We start from the raw sequence: 23,044 nt of genomic DNA, 5'->3' as shown, positions 1-23,044 counted from the left end.
CCCCATGGAGCTGGGTGGAGCCCAGGTGTGGGGCGGAGGCTCAGCAAGCCCGGGCATGCGGTCAGGCATCAAACAGGGTGCTGCCTCCTCCTCCTCGCATGGAAACAACACGGAATGCTGCTGCCCACTCCCACCACAGAGAGGGGACCCTCAGGGACCAAGGGACAAAGGCCAACTTGGCTCCCATGTCCTACATCCTCGTCTGGGTGTGGGGGTGACGGAGTGGAGGGAAATCCCAGCCAAGACATTGATTTTAATTTTTTAAGAATTAAAAAAAAAACAAACCAAAAGAAAAAAACCAAACCAAACAGACAAAAACTTCCTGAAAACAGCTTCCTACCTCATAATTTCACAGAAATTAGCTTGGAAACGTCATCTGCCCGTACCTGCTCCAGGCTCTGCCTGTCCCCCCCCAGCCCAGCCCCCCCAGCACAAGCAGTGCCAGCCTCAGGGCTCTGCCCCTCACCCACAGCATGTCCCGAGTGCAGGGCACAGCCACACCCCCCCTTCCGTCCGTGGGTCCTGGAAGGGGAGCAGAAGGGTTTGGGCAGCCTCAGGGGGTTCTTAGTCCCTCCCCAAAGCTCAGCTCCCCAGCCTGACACGGGGATGAGGTACTGGGTGTTTTAAGGAGAGGCAACGCAGGAAAGGGGCTGCAAAGCGATCCTGGGCACCACAATTCCACCTCCGGTATCCCCAGCCTGGCACAGCCTTCCAGGACCCCACAAAGCCCCCGGGCCCCACCGGCACTAAGGAGTTAATGAACTCATTGCTGACTAAGAAATTAGATCCTTAAGAAAAAAACCACCGCCACCCGCCACAGCCCTCCCCGCTTCCCCCTCCCCAGGAAAACCGCAGCAGGTGTTGGGTGCCCCCCGTGCTGGCACTGGGGCACGGTGGCCATGGTGGCAGGGGACAGGCAGGTGCCAGGGGTCGGTGGCTACGGGCTGGGCTTGGGCACTAGTCCTTGGAGGGCTTCTTGCTGCGGGCGTTCCACATGCCGCGCTTGGAGTGGTAGTAGTGGTAAAAGTTCCTGAGGCGCAAGCGCTCCACCTCCAGCCCGCTCTGGAGCACCCTGTGGGCAGAGGGACAGAGCTCAGGGGATGCAGGGACAGAGGGACAAGGCTCAGGGGACGGAGGGAGGGAGCAACAGGCTCAGGAGATGGATGGACAGAGGGATAGGGCTCAGGGGATGGACAAATGGATGGATGGATGGATGAGATGGATGGGATGGATGGACAAGGGTCAGGATGGACAGAGGGAGAGGGCTCCCTGTGGATCGAGGACAGAGGGATGGGGCTCAAGGGATGGAGGGAGAAAGGGACAGGGCTCAGGGTATGGAGGAAGGAAGGGATGGGGCTCAAGAGATGGATGGACAGAGGGACAAGACTCCGGATAGACTGACAGATGGAGATGGCCCTCCCAAAGCGAAGTTTTCCCCTTCGCCACCCCATCATCCAGCCCCCAGCCAGCTTGATGGATGCACCCAAATCCACATGGCTGACCCTGTTCCTGGGGGTTTAGGGGCTGCAGGACCCCCAGGCTCACCTGTCCAGGAGCTCCCAATCCTCCCCGCCCCAGCGGTCCCGGAACTCCTCGGTGTTCATCCCTCCCACACGGTCAAAGTCCGACTTGTAGATGCCAAAGAGGCCGAAGCCGTTCACCTCCCAGTAGCCTGGAGGTGGGGAGCAATGAGGTGAGGGTTGGGGGGACCCCCAAATGCACATGTCATCCCCTCTGTGCTCTCCCCACCACCTGGGAGCCTCAGCCCCATCCCAACCTCTCTTCTCACCACGGGTCCATCCCCATCTGTGCCACCTCCTGCGGAAATCCACCAGGTGATGGCCTGGTTTTGGGGTGCTCCCAGCGGGAAAGGGGTCCCTGCTCACCGTTGGGCTCCCGAGGGGAGCTGCCACAGCTCAGCCTCATGACGATGGGAGCGTAAGCCAGCTTCCCCTCCACGCAGTGCTTCCGGATGCTGTCCAGGATGTTGGCAGGGAAATGGATGTGCAAGTCGCACAGGAACACGATGCTGTGCTCGTCCTGGAAGGGACAGACACGGGGCAGGGGAATCAGAGAGGAACAGCCCTGGGAGAGAAGCCACAGCCAGAGCTGGTCCCTGTCCCTGCTCACCTCTACCATGTCCACGCCGGCCTGGAGCCCGGCAGAGCGCTCGAAATTCCCTGTGCGCCGCAGGTATTGGAACCTGGGGAGACAGGACAGGGCAAGTAGCACTGGGGATAGACAGGGACACAGCCAGGAGGGGACAGGAACCACCAGCATGGGGCAAGATGCCTTATCAGGATGACCCAGGTGCTACAGCTCAAGCTGAGGGTCCCCCCATGGAATCAAGTTTCTGCACCCTCAAAACCACATGGAAAAGTAGTTTAAACCCCCAAAAACGAGGAGGAGGCTGGGAGTTACCGGGGTAGTCGGGCATCCTGCAGGGCCTTCTCCACATCCATGTCCTCGCTGTCGAAGTCCACCAGGATGACGTTGAAGTTGGCATCCCTCGTGGCCCCGTAGAGGCCGGCCATGTCCGAGATGAACTGCTGCACCCAGCGGGCCTGGTTCTTCACTGCCGGAGACACATCCCTCAGGCTCACAGCAGGGACCCACAGCACCCCCTCCCAGCCAAACCAAACCCCTCTGAGGAGCGGCGACACCCTCACCCCGCTGGAGGATGCTGAGGGAACAGCACAGATCGCGGAGAGCCGTGTCCTGCTGTCACCTACCCGGCACCACGAAGTGCACCATGACATCCTGCCTCCAGCTGAGCCGCAGCGGCCGGCACAGGACAGATTTTCCATAGAGGATGCTCCAGGCACTGGGCTGGGGCTCGGTGGCCCCCAGGGCCAGCCCGTCAGGGTTGGCCTCGGCGCTGTCGTCCTGCTTGCCCTGGTGCAGGAGGATGTAGACGTACTCGGAGAGCCGCACCGTGCGCTGGCCCCGCTCCGCCAGCTCCAGCTCCAGCAGGTACCGGTTCCCCCGCGCCGTGTCCCGCCGCTTCTCCACGTTGATGATCCTCAGGAGGGTGTAGATCCTGCAGGGAAAAGAGAAGCCTTGAAATCACCGTCATCATGAGCTCTGCTTCCCACGATCCAAGACCCAACCCCGTGAATTCCCGCCGGCATCCCACTCCCTCCGCACCCTCCGTTCTTCTCGTTGAGCCTCTCCATGTACTGGGCCACCACGTCCACCACCTCGCTCTCGCCCAGCTGCAGGTTTCCCGACACGTTGCAGCGCAGGTCGTTCCAGTCGGAGCGCAGCAGCTCGAAGTCCACGGAGCTGACACTGAACGTCCGCTGCCAGTTGATGGAGTCCTCCAGCCAGCCCTGCTGCAGCTCCCCCGCTTCGTAGGAATAGTCTGACACCTCTTCCTCCTCATCCTCCTCCTCCTCCTGTCCCTTTCCCTCCTCCTGCTGCGACGCTGTTGTTTCTGACACCTTCAGAAAGGAAGTCACCCGTGTCCCCTCGGAGCGGGTGGCCTCGGATGAGTTGTAGCCGGCAGTGGCTGCTGTCCTGCCCGGAGCAGGGCTCGTGTCCTCATGGCTGAAGAGCCCCTCGGTGCCCAGGGTGAGGAGGCCGGGCAGCACTCGCTGCTTGGGTGGCCGGTCCCACCTCCTGCCGCTCTTCCGCCTGGCAGGGTCCCTCTCCTTGGAGATGCTGCTCAGGAGCCAGGGGCTCCGGCGGCCAGAGACAGCCCGGAGCTTGTTGGGGGTGATGGGATGCTTCTGCGGGGTCCTGGAGCGGAGGTGGACTCTCTTCACAGGCTTTGGATAGAGGAAAATGCCGGGGAAGGCCGGCTCCTGGGCCGGAGCTTTGCGCTTCCCGGGCTGCAGCCGGGTCACGTAGACCTTCTCCTGGCTTTTCCGGGGCTTCTTGTCCTCGCTGGGAGCTGCTGGCCTGCTGGGACCCGGCGTTTTGGCTTTGCCACCAAAGATGGGCACAGAGAGGTGGGGCTGGAGGCCCAGGGCAGTGCCGTGCTTTGGAGACTCCGGCAGCCCCAGCTCATCCTCCTCATCCTCCTGGGGCAGCCAGCGGAGCGCCCGGCCCGGGCCCCGCTCCGGCACGGGATCCTCCTGGAGAGCGGCCGGTGGGCTGGATGTGCCCCGCGTCCCCAGCTGCCCGGGGGTGCCCTCCTCAGCCTGCGCCCGGCCCCGCTTCCGGCGGAAGCTGTAATAGTCCAGGTCATCCACGTAATCCCCGGTGACCGGCGCGGGATCCTTCCCTTTGGCTCTGGGTGCCGGCCCAAAGCTGTGCTCCTTGCCATCACGAGGGGAGTCTGTGGGCTCGGGGCTGTCCACTCCTTCCTCTTCCTCCTCCTCATCCTCCAGGAAATCTAGGCAGCGAAGGCAGACATTAATACCCTGAGAGGCCAAGACAAGGAGGCAGAGCCTGATCCCAGCAGGAGAGGAACCCGTGAGTGGCTGAGGTGAGGGAGCAGAGCTGGGGCACCAGGGGATGCCCACACAGGGATGCCCACACAGGGATGCCCACACAGGGATGCCCACACAGGGATGCCCACACAGGGCTGGCAGCTCCAGTTGCTGCCACTTACTCCCACCTCAAATCTCGGCACCAATCCCACTTCATCTAGGAGCAAACCCGACCTGCCAGGGCTTTGCCAAACTGTAAACTGCCCAAGGCAGACTCTGAACAGCCTCTGGTTCCCCAGGAGCACCCCCAGGCTCCACAGACATCCCCAGGCTCCACCCTGGGCCCGGTTCCTGCTGCTCACTGCCAAAGCCAACCCAAGAGATGTTGGAGGGAGAGTAAATCCCAATCCAATGTCCTGCTTCCCACATTCCACATCGCCCTGTTGTCATGCCAAGCAGAATGCTCGCAGGGGTGCTCTGAGGGATGCTGCTCTGCACAGCTCAGCCCTCCTGCAGCCTCTGGCAGCGCTGCAGTCAGCCCAATGAGCCACAGCTCCGAGGGGATGAGCTGCCAGCGAGGATGCCGGGAGCTCGGCCCCCATGCCCAGCGATCCCAGTGACTCACTGTCAGGGCCAAGGAAGAGAAACGCTTGCTGCCGCGGATCCTCCTCCTCATCCATCTTCATGTACTTGTAGAACCCAAACCTGGGGATGGAGAGGGAAGGTGAGGGCCCAGGAGAAGGGAGGTGCGAGGGGATGTGTGTGGGGAGCTGCCCAGCTCCAGCTGCCAAGGGAACCGGGGTTACCAAATCCCGGAGCACTGCCAGCACTCAAGCTGCTGCATGCCTGGGAGATGGGCAAAGAGCCAGCCTGGGGTGGCCCTTCCACGGGGGACAGGGACACGTGGCTGAGGATGCATCATCTCAGCACTGTTGACACCAGCCCCCTCTGTGCAGCACCCCAAAATCCCAGCCCCCAGTACCTACTTTTCCAGGTAGAGGGGGGACTCCCTGTAGAAGCACTTGTTCTCCGTCTCCATGTGAGTGAGGCGCGTGAAGTCGTTGGGATACACGAACGAGAGGTAGACCTGTGGGGTAAACAGTGCCACATCACCCCGAGGAGTTGGGGACCTGAGGCCACTGCCAACATCAGTGACCCCCAGCACCTCAGACACAGGGATTTAACCCCAACCCTCTCAGGCTGAGCCGTGCAAGCTCAGCCCGACTCTCCAGCAAGGGACGCTTCCTCCTGGATTTGACCCAGGTGGGAACACCCCTGCTCTAGGCCCCACCGTGTCCCAGTGGGAGCGTGGCCCTGTCCCCAGGGAGACACTTACGAACTGCAGGCCCTGGTAGCGGGCGATGGGGAAATCCTTCACCACGTAGGTGGGGCTGTAGGCACAGGGCACCAGCACGTTCTCCACGCGGGACGCCTCGATGGCAGGGGCTGTGGAGAACCCCAGAGCATCCCAAAGTGCTCCCACAGACCCCCACAGAGATGCCTCCACTCAAGAGATGGGCAGAGGGTGGCAGGGGTGACCCAGGTCCCCACAGCAGCCTTTTTCCTCTCCCAAACCCTGCCGGGGATCAGCGTGGATGCATTCTCAGGCACTTACTGAGGAAGAACGTGTCCCTGGGGTCAGCTTTGAGCATGTCGGCCCCGTGCTCGTCCTGCTGGGCCGCCCAGAGGTGGCTCCCGGGGTGGCTGGCCAAGGTCTGCGGGATGTGCTCCACATGGTTCATCTTCAGGGAGGATTCATCTGCGGGACAGGGCCGGGGCTGAACCCCCCGGGCACACCGGGAGCATCCTCCGAGGGGGCCTTTCCCAGTCCCTCCAAGAGGGTTTGTGGATTCCTCCAGCACCCTGGGAAGGCAGTGTTGCCCTCCCAGGCGTCTCGCAGACCCCGTGACTAATCAGGCTAATGATTATTGCATCGACTAATGAGGACGAGGGCACGGCCGATCCCAGCCAGGCCGTCCTGCTCCAATTACCACAGCCTCAAAAACGAGGGAATGCTCAGGGCTGCAACTCCCAAGGACACAGGGGTTAAACCCTGCCTGTCCTTCCTGCAGGTAACTGCAACACGAGCTGGTTTGCCTCCTACCCAGGGAAGAGGGTAGCATGTCACCCTCGGCCACCAACCAGCCCCCAGGCTCCCACAGGAGGTCACCCTGCTCCAAACTGCCTCCCACGGGTGCTCCCTTCCCAGGAAACCCTGCCTGCTGCAGAGACACAGGGAAACAGGATCTCCCTTCCCAAACCCCAAATTCTTCTTCTTGTGGCAGGGAGAGGCTTCCCAAATGCGTCCCTGCAGCTGGCTGGGGCTGGGCTGAAGCCCCTGGGAAAGTCTAGAGGGAGGGAGGAAGGATGGAAAGAAGGAAGGAGCTCTGCTTGCTGCTGGCAGCCCCCACCAGGGATGGGCTCCCCAGGGGTGACATGGCTTTGCCTCGGGGTGCTGCTGGGTCTGAGGCAGCTGGGAAGCAGGAAGGAGAAGCAGGAAGAGCCAGTGCTGAGGGACAGGGATTTATCTGCACGTCACCCATCTCACAGGCACCTGCATCAGCACCACTGGCATCCCTCATCCCTCTTCTCCCCACAGATCCTGCCTGCTGCCTGCCCCTCCTCCTCATTGACGCCTTCCAGAGCAGGAATGATGACCGCTCCCGCTCCGTGCGGAGCGCCAGGGCAGGACCCATCTATCAAGCCCTTTCCTGCTGCCAGGGCAGGGGCAGGAAGCAGAAGATCTATAGATTTAATTAAACCTTGTGCCATCCATCCCTGCTTCCACGACAGCTCCTCGTAACTCAGGGCCAGGCCCTGGAGCCAGAGGGGTCTTGGCAGGCAGGATGAGGCTGGAGCACCAGCAGAGCTGTGCTTCCATGGTGTGTTCACTCCACATCCCATTTTTAGCAGCATCTCATCTTGCTCCCAGCATCAATCCTACCCACTGCAGCCCTTGCATCCATCCTCACACCAGGCAGAAGTCCAGTGGTGGGATTCAGAGGCTGAGATGTCCCCCCAGGACCCCATTTCCCAGGTTCTGCTTTCCTTCCCATCTCTCCCAGTACATGCAGCCCCTGCTGGCTGTGGCTGCAGGAGGCACCTGGCCCTTACCTGTGTACAGGGAGATGTAGGAGGAGTCAATCACCTCAAACTTCAGGCTGGGGAGGAAAACCCGCCACTGGGAAAAAATAAAAGGAGATGGGGAATAAGCAGAAGGGTGGCAGGGGTCAGGACGCAGCTGCCCAACCCCGGCACCCCAGGATGGGTCCTCCCTGTCCTCAGCTCCCAGAAACTTCCCTGCAGAAGAGGAGCAAGAGAGAGGGCTGATCCCATCCCATTTCCTGCAGGGTTTGGGATTAGCAGGGATCCCTGCAGGGTCAGAGAGGGAAAGGCTCCTGTGGGTAGGGTATAGGCTCATGCTGGTTCCCTCTGGGACCATCACAAGTCCTGTGACCAAAGGACTCCTTTCCTCACTCCAGTGCTTTATAAAGAAGAGTTTGCCCTGATTTAAGAGGGTCTCCAGAGCTGCCTGCCCTGATTTAACTCCAGCATTTTAAAAGCCAGTCTGGAGCCCTTGTCGGGACAAGCCCTTCAATGCCCCCTGGGCAAGACACACGAGGGTCCTGCTTTTGTTGTGGATGTTGTTGTTGTCTCTCTCCGCACAGCTGAGAGGTTTTTCTGCACAGCTGAAAGGCTTCGCTCCTTCCCTCCAGCAAAAACATCCCATCTCAGAAACATCTCCCCCATCTATTTGTTTTCCCCACTACTTGTTTTTTGCCCCAAGAAATGCAGATATTGTCAGGATAGAGGGGATGGGGAGGAGGGGGGCAGCCAGCGAGGAAGGGGTGTTGCCGGCCTCCCTGATGCTTTGCTGGCACCAGCTTGACTCCAGTGATTAATGAGTTCTTGGGAGAAATGAAACCTTTGCTAACGAGCCAACATCTTCCCCTCAGCCAGCCTGAGCCCCTGACACACGCTCCAAGCTTTGCCAGGGCTGTGCTGCCAAGGCAGGCAAGTTCAGATTCGAAATTCATGGTAATTCCAAGGGGGAAAAAGAAGAAGACAGGGAATCGCTCCATTGCCTTGGCCACCTCTCTCCCACTGCTGGGATGCAGCCAGCAAGGTGGGACCTGCCTGCTGTGGGCTCTTCTTGCCTGTGGGAGTCTGATGGCAGGGTCTTCAGCTGCCCAAAGACCACCAGGAGGAAAGGAGAACAGCACTCCATGCATCCCAGTGCTGGAATAACCAGGGAAAGTGACACGGACTTGTCCCCACTGGCAGCCATGGGAGGGGGAAACTGTGGCTTTGCTCCAGGATAAAGCACTTGAACACACATGGGCAAATCCCTGGCACTGGCTCTCTGGTCCTGGAAGGGGCCTGGCATGGGGGGGGTGGGCATTTACTCACCCCAACTTCCACGTGGTCCGAGCCCCGGTCATCCTGCTTGTGGAGCAGCTCGAAGTAGTAACGTCGGGAGGACATGAGGCTGCAGGGGAGGGGACACAGCGGTCAGAGCCCAGGGCCAGCCTGGGAAAAGCCTCCCTGTCCTGCCCACGGGTGGGTAAAACCTTCCTGAGGCAAGGAGACAGGGAGCTGAGGAGGGTGTCCCCATTGCTGAGGGGTTTTTTGGGATTGAGGGGACATTGTGACACCTGCCCCTTCAAACCATGGATCTGGGCTCCAGCCCAGCCTCACGTGCTTTTTGGGAAAGCGCCGTGGCCCGGGGAGGTCAGAGCCAGCAACTCCGTGTCCCAGACTCCATCCCCATGGACACACTCACCGCAGGGGCTTGGAGACCTGGGAGCTGAACTTGGTGAACTCTCCTGGCGCCGTCCACTCAGTGCCCAGCTGGGAAGGAAGGAGGAGCATGAGAGCAGCAGGACACCACACCAAAGCCCACCAGCTTCTCGTTAGAGGAATTAACCCCAAGAAAACCCAGGAATAAATATTAAATCTCCTGGTCTTTGGCAGCTCCAACCAAGAAGGGACCAAGTGGGCTCCTTTGGAAGCCAAGCCTGGCCTGTCCAGGGATGGGAGCAGAGCCCACATGGATCCTTCCCCCTGGAGCAGGGCGAGGCAGAGAGGCAATGCCGTACCTTGCCCACAAATGCGGCCAGTCGGGAATTGGAGGGACTGTCGTCGGAGCTGAGCCAGAACTCCGAGTTGTCATCCGATGCCACGGAAAACTGGAAATCCCCTGCAGAGAGCCATGGAGAGGGTCACCACTGAGGAACACGGGGACCCTGGTGGCATGAGCTTGGTCCTGCTGCCTCGTGGTGAGATGGGGAAACAGGGGTGGGCCCACCCCAGACCTCATGTCATGGCTCTGTCCTGGATGGGATCAGGGCTTTGCCTCCCTTCAAAGCCACAGGTAAAAGGGGCTTTGCTCCAGAAGGACCCTCCTGCCCAGGAGCCAGGATTTGGGGACCATCTCCAAGAGCCTTTCCTGTGGCCGGAAAGGGGAAGGACACGGCACCTCCACATTGCTCCATGGGGAAGAGGGCCATGCTCCGTCACTCACCATCCTTGAAGGGATGGATGTAGCCAAAAATCCTCAGCCCGTAGTTCTTCCACTTGGGAGACACAGCCAGCTTCTTCACCGTGGTGCGGGTCTGCCGAGGAGATGGGCATGGATCACCTCCTCCACATTATCCCAGGCTCCCATGGCCCCGGCACAGAGGGGGCCCCATCACCACCCACCTCTCCTCCAGCTGGGAATCACCTCCCCAAGCCAAGCCCTGCAAGCCAAAGTCTTGAGGACCAGTAGAGACCCAGGGAGGGATGGGTGGACCCTCCCACCAACTCCTGAGCACCGGGACTCACATGGGGAAAGAGTGGGAAGTGGAGGTTCTTCCTCAGGTGCCTCACGGCCCCGCCACACCAGTCCTCGAAGACGTGCAGGTTCGCCTTCCCTTTGTACTGTGGGAAAAGAGAGGGGGCTCAGTGGGGCTCCTCCTCCATCCCCTCCCAGGCTGCTGCCTGCCCACCCACCTGCTCGTTCCAGGGCAAGGCCTGCTTGGTCAGGTTGAGTTTGGGGTGGGTGCTGGCTTGGTTGAAACGCTGGCCCCTGGAAAACCAGCCATCCACGTCCTGCCCGTCATTCTGTGGAGGAACAGAGGGAGAGATGGGATGTGTGATCAGGGCCAGCACATCCTGTGCCTGTGGGATGTCTCCGTGCATCTGTGGTGAGGCTGCCCAGAGAAGCTGTGGCTGTCCCATCCCTGGAAAAGTTCAATGCCAGGTTGGACAGGGCTTGGAGCAACCTGGGCTAGCAGAAGGTGTCCTTGCCCATGGCAGTGGGTGGAACTGGATGGGCTTTAAGATCCCTTCCAACCCAAACCATTCCAGGATTCCATGATCTAAACACCTCATTCTGAGCGTTGCCAAACCAAGGCGAAACATCTCACAGCTCACGGCAAAGGAAAGCAGCAGGAGGCACAAAAATATTGGCAAGGTGCTGCAGGCAGCAGTTTCAAAATGTTCCAGCTTAACTTGTTTCCCTTCCCTCAGCCAAAACTGCTCCAAAACAGTGAGTTCTCTGTTCATCCAAAATGTTTGGCCAGTCTTGGGGGCTGCTGGAATTTTGGGCTCTTTCTCTAAAAGCACAGAGGTGATCTCTACATCCTGAGCAGAGGAAGCAGGATGTCTCTCCATTCCCCCTCTTCCTTTAAAGGGGATTAGGTTAATCCCATTGCTTGTATCTCGTAATTTAGAGAGATTAGGTGAGCATTCACCTGCCTCCAGCTCGCTGATGGGTGGCAAGGAAGAGCCAGGCACTTCTGGAGCCCCTCCAGAGCATTCCCCTCTTCCTCAGCTTCCCCAGAGCATCATCCCCCTCTTCCTCCAGCCCCCAGGGCAGACACAGCACTGTCACCACAGCACAGCCCATTTGGATGCACAGTGACAGGGGAAATAATTAGCAAACTGCCTAAACGAACTCATTAGAGCCCCGGAGGAGGGAGCAGTACCCTTGGAAGACCTCAGGAAGGAGGGTTTTGTGCCAGGCTCACTGGAAGGATTCTCCCTCCTCCCGGGAAAAGCCAGGATGCAATTCCTGCTGTGCCCTCTGTCCTTACCCAGCACCAGCCTGTGCCTCCTCTGGGCACCTGAGGTTCCTCCTCTGTCCATCTGTCCCTTATTTCTGAGGAGAGACCCACTGTTGGGATAGGGCAGGGAATACCCCATGGCTTCCCACTCCTGGCTGCCCTGCTATGAGGCCTCTTGGTGACAACAGGTTGGACAGGGACAGCAGGGCCCTCAGCAGGGGCTTGGTGACCTGCTGGACAAGGTGTCCTCGTGGCTACAATTCCAAGTGCCTCCTGCTGCTTGGAGGCTCCACCTGGGGCACAGTGGCTCTCCAGCCCAGGACAGAGCAGAACACACAGGAGCAGATGGCTTTGCCCAGAAAAGTGGGAACTGCAGAGCAGATGAAGCTGGCCCCTTCTCAGGGAAGCTGTGCCAGGGCACATGGAGCAGAGTGTGGGATACTGGGAGGGATATCCCACCCAGTTACAATGGGATATTAGAGAGTTCATCCACTGTGAGGGCTGCTGGGCAGAATCAGAGTTCTGACGTAGCCCCCAAACCCTGGGATCCCCTCAGCCAGACAAGACTTGGAGCACTCTGCTCTCAGAGCAGTGACCTCCACAGGCCCCTTCCCTCCCCTGTTACCATCAGATCTTCCTCGTGGCTCTCGCTGGAATCCTCGGCTTTCCTGCGCCGTACTGACGCTGCCGCCGGCCGCCTCCCGGCATCCGTCACCTCCCCCGGCCTCTCTCCATCTGCCAGGGGAGCACAGAGGGGTCACACCACAGCCCCCCATCCCAGCACCTCTTTTGGGGACACCCCTCTCCCCGTCACCGGGAAGGGGAGGTGCTGGCGTTGCCTCTGCTCCCAGGGACAGGCACAGGGGGTGACACGGGGGTCCCTGGCTGCGATTCCCCTCATTCCATTTGCATTAAGCAGCTTTGCAGCAGCTCATCAGCAGCAGGTTTAATTACATCCCCCACAGCTCCCAGCCCTTTACATAAGAGATGCTGGGATAAGCTGCTGGGGGTCTTGCTCCCCTTCCATCCTCAGGGATGTATCCCCACTTCCTGCCCCTCCAAATCCCAGCTCTCCTGAAGCATCCCGCAGCTCTGCCAAGAGCACACCAGCCCCAAATCCCCCTAGATATCATCCCCTTGAGCCATGTCCCTCTTCAAAATCACACTCACATCAAAACCTTGCTTCCAGACCCATCAGCTTTGTTACTGTGCTGAATTCATCATCCCCAACCTTTGACTCCCCTCTGCAACTCCTTTTCCTTGGGCAGGGAATTTCAAACTACCCCCACTTCCCCCAAAACAATAGTGCAGACTTGGAAGATGTTACTTTTGAGGGGGGGGGGGTGGGGGGTGGGGGGAAGACATCCTTTCTTTCTTCCACCCCAAAACCCAGGGGGACGGGGGGAGTTTGTGGTTCAGCCACCGCTGCCGGTGCACGGATCCACAGTTCAATCCAGAGTCGAGGGAAGCTCAAAGCAATGCTTGGAGAGGTGGGTGTCCAAGAGCCACCTCCACAAACACCTGTGGGTCCCCAAAAACCAGCCACCCCCATGTGGCAATGCGGGGGAGCCCCAGGTGTGCCGAGCAGTGACCCCTCCCCACTTCCCAATGGGAATTGCAGGAAAGGGGTCACCGACCCAGTCCCAGGGGTATGGAAAGATGTCCCTGACCCCTCCACACCCTCCTTCCCATCACCAGCAAGTCCTGGGGGCTCCCACTCCCCAAAATGGAACAGCCTCAGCCACTGCCACAGCCAGGGAGGGGCTCGGGGTGCCCGGAGCCCCCCGGCACACGCCTCCCACACCATTAGTATTCCAGCGGCCGCGCAGCCGGCGTCTCCTTGGAGATGGCAGCACAAATCCCATCCCCACGGCACGGACAGGAAATTAAGCTCTAAAGCCCCTTCTTCTGCTCTCGGCCATTCTTCAGCCCCTGGCAGCCCCAGCTCGCTCCTGGCAGCTCCCCAGGCTGCCCCCTCCCCTCAGCCAGCCTCATTCCCGCATCCATCCCTCTTCCCTCCGCGAGGAGGGTGATGGGGAGCAGCGGGACCGGAGCCAGCGCTCGTCTCCTGCACTCCACACACGGACAGCGTCATTCCCACCACACTGATCTGTGCCACGAGGAGCTCAGCACTCCCAAGGGACCAGCCCAGGACTGGGAGGCGGGAGTGGCTCTGTGGTACCCGCTCAGGGAGCCTCTCCCAACCTTGGAGGAGATACACCTGTCTCCCGTGGGATTTTCCACACACAAAACTCCCTGTATGGCAACCTGAGCCAGCAGCATCCCTGACTGCATCCACAGGGATGCCTGGATGTGGCCATCCTGCTTCTCTCCCCTCCATGGCAGGACTGTGAAGCAGTGGGAGATTATTTGATATAAACTGGAGCAAAGTGGGTAAAAAACAGGAGTTAATCCACGCTGGGCAGGCTCATCCTTGGAGTTCTCAGGACCCAAAACCATGAGCCCCCTGCTTGCTCCCCCACCCCTTCCGTGGGGCTCCCACATCCAGGAAGGAGCAAAAGGACCAGCAACGCTTCAGAAAAGGCTTCTGGGCTTCCATGCAATTCCCTGGCAATATAAATATCAGAAAGTGACTTCTGGTCAGGCAGTTGGGAACTGGGAACCAGTGCCAGGGGGATAAGGGGTGGGGAAGGGCAGTGCCTTGTGCCAATGAGCATCACTGCTCCCAAAAATCCCGAGCTCCTTTGGTCCCAACCACAGCCCTGTGGGAGGAGCAGCTCAGAGTCAGGAGAAGAAGAGGAGGGAGAAGGCAGCACCGGGAGGAAGAAGAATTCCAGTTCCTCCCAGCATCCCACCGGGATGCACAGCAGCACTGCTGTGTCCATTCCCTTGGCCAGCCTCCCTCAACGACCAGAGAGGGCGGGACAGGGATAGGGGAAGGTCTGAGCACAAGCAGGGACCCACTGCCTGTGGGATGGGGATGCTCAGGGAAGGGATGGAAGCACTAAAAGCTCTTCCCTGGAGCGATGCTGATGCTTTGGGAGCAGCGAGGAGAGGGCAGGAAGCACAAATTGTGGCACAACCCAGCTCTGAGTCACAGTCACAGCAGCCTCCAGACAGGGAGTCAGGATCCTCATCCTGGGGAGGAGGCCATGGATACGAGGGATCCACGCAGGGCACGGAGCGATGCCTCCAATGGGAGAAGCATCTCCCCGTTATCCCGGCCCTGTAACTCCGCTGGGAAGCACAGAGAGCCTTTCACATCCCACCCCCCGCCTCCTCCTCCCCAGCTCCAAACACAGCCCCTTTCTTCCATGCTGGGGTTTCTCCTGGCCCTTTTCCAAGCCCTGCGACGTGGAAGGCAGGAGGTGACATTTAAACCCCGACACAGCTGCAGCAGAGGTGGTGGCGGCGCCTCAGTTAAATCCACAGGTTCCATCCCCAAATTCTCCCCAGCCTGGGAGCAGGAGCATCCCTGCAGGAGCTTCCTAACGAGGTGTTAAGTGATTATAATTAGCCAGAAAGGAATCAATACCACAAATGCCTCTATCAGTGCCACGGAAACAAGGGACAAAAATCCTGGCCACAGCCCCCAGACAGAGGGTGGTGACACCAGTGGGGCCGAGGGGCTTTGTGACCACCATGAGGACACGGGATCAGTCCCTGGCCACCCCTGCCCTGCCTCCCTTGGGCACTGCTGCCTGCTGGGACCTGTCGCTGCCTTGCTGAGGGAACTGGAGGAGCGAGGGGGATTTTTCCTGCCTCCCCCATTCCTTTTCTGCTGTTTTCCCACTCAGTGACAGCCTTCTCAGCTGGAGCCGTGGAAATCGATGCGGAATCGCTCTGGCTGGCGATGGAGCTGCCGAGAGACCACTCCAACCGACAAACACCCACCAGGAGAGGCGGCTCCGACACTTCCATGCTCAAAAGCAGCATCTCAAATCCCTCCTGGGATTGGAGCTCCCAGACTTCCCCCATTTCCCTCACTGTGCATCCAATGTCCTTCGGTCCCCCCTGCTCCAGCCACAAAAAGAGCTGGAGCAGCTCCCACGAGACCCTGTTCCATCCCAGCAGGAATGATGCTCACTCACAGCCCTCAGCACAAAGATTTGGCTTCCTGGGATGAGGCCTCTGGAGAAGGTCACTGTGAAATGCTGGGAATTTCAGGGTGCATTTCACCCCAGAAACATTCCAGCCTCTGAGCTCCTCATTACCTGTGGGGTCACCATTCCAGTTCCAGCTTTCTTGCCTCTTCCAGCAGCTGGCTCCCACCTGGCTCCTCATCCAGCCAAAATCTCTGCATCCTGCCAGTGCCAAGGCCACTGACACCCCAGGGGGCTGCTCAGCTTGCCCTTCCCAAGGAGCAGCTCTGGAGAGCCCCAGCTGCAGGCACAGGGAAGGGATGGAGGGGAGATCCAGGGCAGTGCCGGGAAGGTAAAGATCCCAAACACCAACGCAAAGAGCTCTTGGTGCTTGGGAAAAGCCGTTCCTCACCTCCCCTGGCTTCAAGGGACAGTTTTGGAGACCCTCCAGGTGCCGAAGGGGCTGGGTCACAGCTAGCCTGGGGGCAGGTGCCACCCCAGGGCCGCTCAAAGCCACTCGTGCTTCTGAAGAGCCACATTTTTGCCTTTGAAAAACCCAAAAGAGGCAGTTGCCAAATTTTTCCCATTGGGCACCCTAGAGGAGCAGGGCATGGAGCCTGGGGTAGTCCAGGAAGGGTTTCCCATGAGGAAAAAGGGCCCCAGTGACACCCAAACCAGCCCATTCCTTTCCCTGGTACTGGGACCCCATGTGGGTCCATCCAGGGAAACCAGCCTTTCCCAGCAGGGAAAGGGATGATGCCAGAAGGAAAAGCAGCTCCCAGTCCCAAATCCCACTGCCCTTCATCTTCAAAGGGCTCTTCTCATCCCCTTCCCTACCTGCTCCTGGCATCCCCGACTAAAAGGATGAGCCCCACAGCAGGCTGCAGCATTCCAGCCTCCCAATTAAAATCAAAAGATCTGCCGAGATGGATCCCAGAGGGACACTTTATCCCAAACCTTCTCCCTCCTGCTCTCCCCAAAGATGGTCCCTGGGGGGAGAACAGCCAAAGACAGGACACAGAACATCCATCCCACCACTGCCGCAGGATCAGAGGTTTTGGGAGCCCTCTGGACCATGGCAGAGGGGCGACCCAGGCCCTGCCATGTCCAGCAGGCAGAGAGAGCCCCATTTCATCCACGAACTGGCTTTAGCACCCTTGAGCACCCATCCCGTGCTCCCCCAATCCCCCAAAACCTCCCCCCAGCACCTCCAACACCCCCCATGCTAAATCCCAGCAAGCCCCAAGCCCCAAACCCCCACTACGAGCCACTTTAGGGCTTTATTATCATTTTTCCCCCAGTTCTTTTTTTGCTTTTTCATCCTTTTCCTTTCCCTTTCCACCTGGCGCATCCGCATTTCCACCCCATTGCCTCGGCGCGGTTTCCAGCTGGGAGAGCACCGTAATGGCCTCATTATTTCCAATGAGGAATCTGCGTGTTCAATTAGGCAGAGAAGGGTAATTATCTACTTGGAGAAGATGAGGAAAAGCGGGGGGTGTTTTATCAGGGACCAGCACAGCTCGCAGCCCAGCCCCTGGATGCTCCAGCTCCAGGTGTCACCAGTGGCTGGGCCAAGGGGACATGGGGAGCCCTGGGATAATCTCACTGTGCTCCCAACCCCACTTGGCTGGATCTTCCCCACTTTACACCCCCCAAAAATACCTAAAATCCTCATGCCCCGCACCTGCAGCCTCCTGAGCATCCAGCTGCTCACTGACATCCTGTTTAATGAGTAATTAACCTTTTTCCTTGTTAATTAACTGGGCAGCACCGCTGGCACACAGACAGGTCCTGGCTCATGGTAGCCAAATTCAAAAGTTATCTCCAAATTCCTTTTGGTGCACAGACCCTTGGCATGATGCTTTTCCCCCAAACCGTTGCAACAAGTTTTTTCCTTAATATAGTTTATTTTCTGTGATCTATTTGGGATTCTTTGTTTGATTGGGTTTTTTTTTCTTCACTCCATTCAGTGCTTTTCCACCTAAAACACTCCCTGCCTCTCCCACTCTGGCAGCAGCAGGATGAGGGTCCATCTGTGCATGGCCAAACCCTTCCCCAACCTCCCCTTTCCACCACTTTGTGTCCAAACAGGCCAAGTTGGACCTAAACTCTGCCTTTCCCGAGCCTTCACCCAGGTTTTAGGCGCCCACTGGAAAATCCCAGTGCAAGGAGCAGTATCTCCCCGGAGTCCTGTCCTGGACAGCCAGATCCAGCTTTCCCTGGAGAATCACCCACCTCTCCACACCTCAGCCAGGGAAGGAGCCCATGTTCCCCATGGCAAGGGGCAACACTTCCCCCACCCGATGTAGTTCCCCATCTCTCTTCCCACCTCCCAGAGATACCGTTCTCCTCCAAAGCCCAGCACCCCTCGTTCCCAGTTTGCAGCCTCGCTGGGACCCCCTCCCTTCCACAGCAAAACCCATGGCTTCCCCCTGGAGCATCCCGAGGAGGCGGCCGGGATGCAGGGCACGCAGGGAGAGCAGGGACAGGCACCTGCCGGGCTCAGCACCTGGGAACATCCCGGCACACTCTATCCCTGCATCCTCCCCGCAGGAAAACCGCGGCTCAGCCTCGCTCCGCTGCACCCCGGCACCCGCTTTTCCATGGCTTTTCCAGGGATAGGGACAGCGATCCCACGCCATTCCCCGCTGCCCGAGGCCAGCCATGGCCGTCCCAAACACGGGATAACGGCGGGGCCGGGGGAAGCGCCTCGGGATAATGATGGGAACACAGGGAAAATCCCCTCGGGAACACCAGGCAGACCCTGCGGCTTTCCCACCACGGAGGATCCCGCAGGGACCGGCAGCCCCCGGTGCCCCCCCTCCCTCAGCAGCCTCATTTCCTGCCTCGCTCATTCGCATTATCCCGATTTTACCAGAAGGCCCAAAAATTTGCAGGATCATGCTGCTGCTCCGCTCGGAAACTTTGGGTTTTCCAGCCGGGCGGCTTTGCCAACCTCCGGGATGGCTCTGACCCCCTCGGGAATGCCTTTCCCTCCCTCCATAGGCACTAAATCCTGTTCCCGTCTCATTTTTTAGGACAAAACGCGCTGGGCGAGGTCAGTCCCACCAGGAACGCTGCGGCTCAAGTTTCACCCAGCAAATATTCCGAGTCGCTTTGTGTCTCCCCGGACAGCCCAGGGAGGTCTGCCACGGGAAAACCGGGAGCGAATGGAGATGAAAGCGAGCCTTAGGGCACCTGTCCCTCCGGAGCATCCCGGAATCCATCCCGCCCGCTATCTGAGCGCGGGAGAAGAAAGGAATTTTGGTGTTTTTTTTTTTACAGTAGAGAAGCACAGGCTGAGAAAGTGTTGGGATGGGATGGGGAGGGTTAGGAAAGGCTGGGAACGTTGGGAAGGGATAGGAAAGAAGAGCTTGCCCCTTCCAGCAGCGGCGAGCGCCTATAAATGGCCTCTTTGTCATCGCAGCCAAGGCAGCGGGTGGAAAAACGAGGACGGAGCGGTTCGAGGGGGGACAATGAATGTCCCGGCGGGTTTGGGGGCCCTCCTGGGCGTCCCCTTCTCCCGAAGGTCCAACACCGGGGCCCACGGAGGGGTCCCGCTCGCCCCAAACCCACGCGGGTGATGCGGGACAGAAACCCAGCGCCGGGAAGGGGGGAGGGTCCCACCCCTGAGGGGGTGCTCTGGGTCCCCAGCGTGGCGGGGGGACCCTCAAACCCCTTGGGGACCCCCCAACCCCAGGTGCTCTGAGAGCCCAGAGCGGCGGGGAGCCCCGGCACTCCCTGGGGACCTCCAAGCCATAGGTACTCCGGTACGGCGGAGTGGAGGGAGGGGACCCACCACACCTTGGGGACCCCCAAAGCCCCCCGAGGCCCCGGTCCGAGGGCTGCCGGGGACCCCCCTCCCCCGTTACCTTTGCCGTAGGCGAAGGGGAGACGCAGGGCGCGGCCCTGGCGCACCAGGCTGATGTGCAGGTACGTGAACCAGGCGGCCGAGGTGAGCAGCGCCAGCAGCAGCAGCAGCTTCAGCTGCTTCCGGAGCTTCCTCACCGGGAGCCCCGGGATCCTGCCGCCCGCATCGCCCCCGTCACCGCCGCCGCCGCCACCACCGCCGCCGGGCTAACCCCGGCCCATGGGGCCCCCCGCCCGTCCAGCCGGCGCGCTCCGGGCCGGCCCCGGGGCGGGTGGGGCTCGGGGGGCCGGGGGTCGGTGCGGGGCCCGGCGGCCCCGGGCCCGCCGGTGCATCGCCCCCCCCCGCGCCGCGCCCGCGGGGGGAATGAATGAGCGGGCGCTGCGCGCGGCCACGCCCCCGCCCAGGGGCGACGGCGCCGACGGCCAATCGCAGCGCGCCAGCCGGGGGCTCTCCACCAATGGGCGTGCCGCGAGGGCGGGGCCCGCGGAGGCGCCGCGCGCCTCCACGCCAACGGTCCGGCATCCCCGCGGGGCGCCGCGGGCGAGGCCATGAGGGGCGCGGGGGGGAGCCGCGCCCCCGGCCCTTTCCCCGGCCCCGCGCGGCGGGAGAGCGGGGCGGCGGCGAGGCGAAACCGAACGAGGTTTCCGTCCCGAGGGGACGGAGGGGTCGGCGCGGCTGGTGACGCGGGCTTCGGCGGGGCCGCCCCCCGATCACTCCCCCCCGCGGCGAGGATGGTACTTCCCGCCCGGCAGCGGCTGCAGCGGCCGGCCCGGTCCGCAGGGGGGCGCCATCCGCAGTCTCGGACCCTCAGGGATCCCACGGGATCGGGGGTGGGACCCCCGGGATCATCCCGGGAAGATGAGTGCGGGGATCCCTGGGATCATCCCCCCGCTGGGAGCGGGGATGCCATGGGGGCTGAGACCCCCCCACTCGATGCCCACTCGCTGGGTGCAGAAATCCCATGGGGGCTGGATTGCCAGGATCCCCCTGTTGGACGCCGGGATCCCCAGGATTCCCCTCGCTGGATGCAGAGACCCCGAGGGCCGCGGCTCTGCTCAGCCGGGCTGGGACCGGCCACAACTCGCTGCATTGTTCTTCTGCGGGCTGGCTCTTCCCTCTGCGGAGCAGGGGTGAAAAACAACGGGACTTCTCCCTTCCCCTCCCATCCCACAGGTTGAGGCGGTGTCCCCTCCTCGCTACGGCTCAGGCTAGGGGCAAAAACACGGGAGAAATCCGTTGTTAAAGGAAAAAATACACTCACGGCTGGGAAAACTAGAGGGCACCAGTGCCCTGGGCTGCGATTCCCAGAAACCAAATTCTAGTTTCCAGGGCGGATGCTTGTTCGGTTTATTTAATCAGAAACATTCCCGGAGTTGCCAGGAAAATGTTCCGGGACAGCATATCCTGCGGATTCCGATGTAATAACACAGTTCACGCACTCTTAACACCGTGAAGCCTGAGAGGGGGATTCCTCTAAGGGGGCGCAGCCGGAGCTTTCCAGGGATCCCAAATGGCATCCCCAAAAAGTGGCACCTCCTGGCATCAAGCCTGCATTTGTGGGAGATGGAGGTGGGCTTGGGGATCCAGCAGGATTTGAGGACTTCACAGGGACTGGGGACAGAGAAAGAGGGAGGGGTGGGAAAGAAGGGGATAGTAAAATGGGATATAGAAGGGGCCAAGGAAAAAAAAGGGGCAATGAAGGGGACAAAGAAAGGGCAAGAAGTGAGGGAAAAAAGAAAAGGGAAGGAAAGAAGAGGGTAAGGAAAGAAGCGGGAAAAGAAGGGACAAAACAGGGGGAGAGGGGTAAAAAGGGACAACACAGCTGGAAAAAAACAAACAAACACCCCCAAAACAAACAAACAAAAAAAAAAGCAGGAAAGAATTGGGTAGAAGATGAAGGGAGGATACGGGGCAAAGGAAAGGGACAGGAAAACAAGGGGGTAAAAGAGAAAGGAAAAGAAAAAGAAAAGGGAAAGAAAAAGGGAAAGAAAACGGTGTAGCCAAAAGGGGGCAAGGAACAGGTAAAGATGAAGACAAGGAAAGAAGCCAGGAAAGGGGTAAAGAGAGGGATAATGCAGGCAACAAGGAAAGCGGGCCCGGGGCTCTCCCCGCCGCGGAGGAGGAGTCTCCCCTGCCCTTACAGGGGCGTCCGGAGGGGCGGCCTCTTCCCGCTCCGTCCTAAATCTCTGAGAAACGAAACTACGGCTGCGCCCGCCCCCCGGTGCCTCCACCTCCCGAACCACCACCACGCGTTCCCCAGGTGTCGCCGCCGGTGTCCCCGAGCGCCAGGGATGCAGCAGCAGCTGCCGCCGTACGAGGTGCTGCCGGCGGAGGTGAACATGGAGGACCTGCCCCGGAGCACGACGGTGCTGATGGAGGAGCCGCCGCGGCCGCCCCGGGACCACCTGGTGTGGTCCCTCTTCACCACCCTGTACGGCAATTTCTGCTGCCTCGGTCTCCTGGCGTTCGTCTTCTCCGTCAAGGTGGGGAGCCCGGGGGAGGCACCGGGGGTGGGGAAGGCCCCGGGGACCCCACTGAGTCCCTCACCTTAGGGACATCCTTAGAGCCCACCGAGTCCCCAGCCCGGGATGCCCCATGGACCCCACGGAGTCCTCGTGGACCCCACTGAGCTCCCGGCCCCAGGGTGACCCATGGACCCCGCAGAGCCTCAGTTCAGGGGTGTCCCTTAGACCCCAAAAGCCTCAGACCAGAGGGTGCCCCATGGACCCCACAGAGTCCTGGTTGGAAGCTCTGGGGACCGCCGGGGTTTGGGGGTGAGGAGGGCAGCGGGCATCTCAGGGTATCCCCGGTGTTTTGGGGGGATTCAGCCCAGTCTGGCACCTCTCCCACCCTCCCACAGCCCCGAGCCCTCCGGGGTGCCCCGCTCCAGCGCCCCTGACTCTGCCTCTGCCTGCCCCCAGTCCAGGGACCGCAAAGTGCTGGGTGACTACAGCGGGGCGCTGAGCTACGGCTCCACAGCCAAGTGCCTGAACATCACGGCCCTGGTGATCAACATCATCATCGTCATCATCGTCGTCACCGTCGTCGCCGTGATGGTCGCCAAATCCATAAACACCCCACCCCAGTACGGGTACAACCCTTTCTCTGGCCACACTTAGCCCCTCCTTGCCCCGCGGGCTGTGCTTCCCTCCCCGGAGCCTGCCGGGAGTGCCCTCCGGTCACCAAAACTGCAAATTGACAATCCACGTGCCCCCACCCCGACCCTGCTGGTGTCCTGTCCCTCTTCTCTCCCCACTCGGAGCTTTTGTGGGGCCCTTGCTGATGGCTGCCCTCGCTGGGAGTGTCTGGAGCTGGACACCGCTCCCCAGAGAGGAGCTGAGCATCCCCAGCCCCGCTGTCGCCTGCTTGCTGCTCTGCTCTGGGTCTGGAGCCCCAGCTGCCTCAAAATAATTCTGAGGAGAAGCACCTGGTTCAGAGAAACCTGGTCCCTGAAATAAAGGTTTATTCCATTTTTGCCCCCTGAAATAAAGGTTTATTCTATTTTTGCCCCGTCTTGGTTTCGTATCATGGGGAAGTGGTTTGGGGTTTCCTCCACAGCAGCTCAGCCGGATGAGAAACATCAGCCCGTGGGATGTGCCTGGGGGAGGGGGAAACTGTCCCTCATCCCAGAGACAATGCTCAGGGGACACACCAAGCACCATGATAAGGATCATGCCAAGGGTGTGGCTGGAACCTGATCCTTGC

General features: G+C 60.3%; 2 protein-coding genes across 3 annotated transcripts; one reads left to right on the top strand and one right to left on the bottom strand.

Moving 5' to 3' along the window:
- Positions 1 to 467: 467 nt before the first annotated feature.
- B4GALNT4 (beta-1,4-N-acetyl-galactosaminyltransferase 4) lies at positions 468 to 19,671 on the bottom strand. The gene is made up of 21 exons (XM_088057438.1): positions 19,660 to 19,671; positions 19,341 to 19,545; positions 12,051 to 12,160; positions 10,371 to 10,481; positions 10,203 to 10,298; positions 9,901 to 9,991; positions 9,476 to 9,576; positions 9,160 to 9,227; positions 8,787 to 8,865; positions 7,491 to 7,557; positions 5,992 to 6,135; positions 5,713 to 5,822; positions 5,363 to 5,463; positions 5,002 to 5,081; positions 3,148 to 4,339; positions 2,733 to 3,040; positions 2,422 to 2,575; positions 2,131 to 2,203; positions 1,887 to 2,040; positions 1,546 to 1,672; positions 468 to 1,072 (listed from the first exon to the last, which is right to left on the bottom strand). Exons 1-21 carry the CDS (start codon positions 19,669 to 19,671, stop codon positions 958 to 960), a joined length of 3,498 nt encoding a protein of 1,165 aa, XP_087913564.1. The 3' UTR covers positions 468 to 957.
- Positions 19,672 to 20,817: 1,146 nt separating this feature from the next.
- LOC102112200 (interferon-induced transmembrane protein 1) lies at positions 20,818 to 22,845 on the top strand. 2 transcript variants are annotated; one of them, XM_005529103.3, is made up of 3 exons: positions 20,818 to 20,908; positions 21,600 to 21,822; positions 22,261 to 22,845. In XM_005529103.3, exons 1-3 carry the CDS (start codon positions 20,850 to 20,852, stop codon positions 22,456 to 22,458), a joined length of 480 nt encoding a protein of 159 aa, XP_005529160.2. In that variant the 5' UTR covers positions 20,818 to 20,849; the 3' UTR covers positions 22,459 to 22,845. The 2 variants fall into 2 exon arrangements, with proteins under 2 accessions (XP_005529160.2, XP_087914018.1); XM_088057892.1 differs by lacking the exon at positions 20,818 to 20,908 and having other exon boundaries at positions 21,507 to 21,822.
- Positions 22,846 to 23,044: the final 199 nt, after the last annotated feature.

The sequence above is a fragment of the Pseudopodoces humilis genome, chromosome 7 (genome assembly GCF_049639895.1).
Source record: "Pseudopodoces humilis isolate 2021_Gansu_Grassland_sample_001 chromosome 7, ASM4963989v1, whole genome shotgun sequence".
Taxonomy (NCBI): domain Eukaryota; kingdom Metazoa; phylum Chordata; class Aves; order Passeriformes; family Paridae; genus Pseudopodoces; species Pseudopodoces humilis.
Note: the sequence above shows the minus strand (reverse complement) of the source record. Positions and strands in the feature narration are given on the sequence as shown.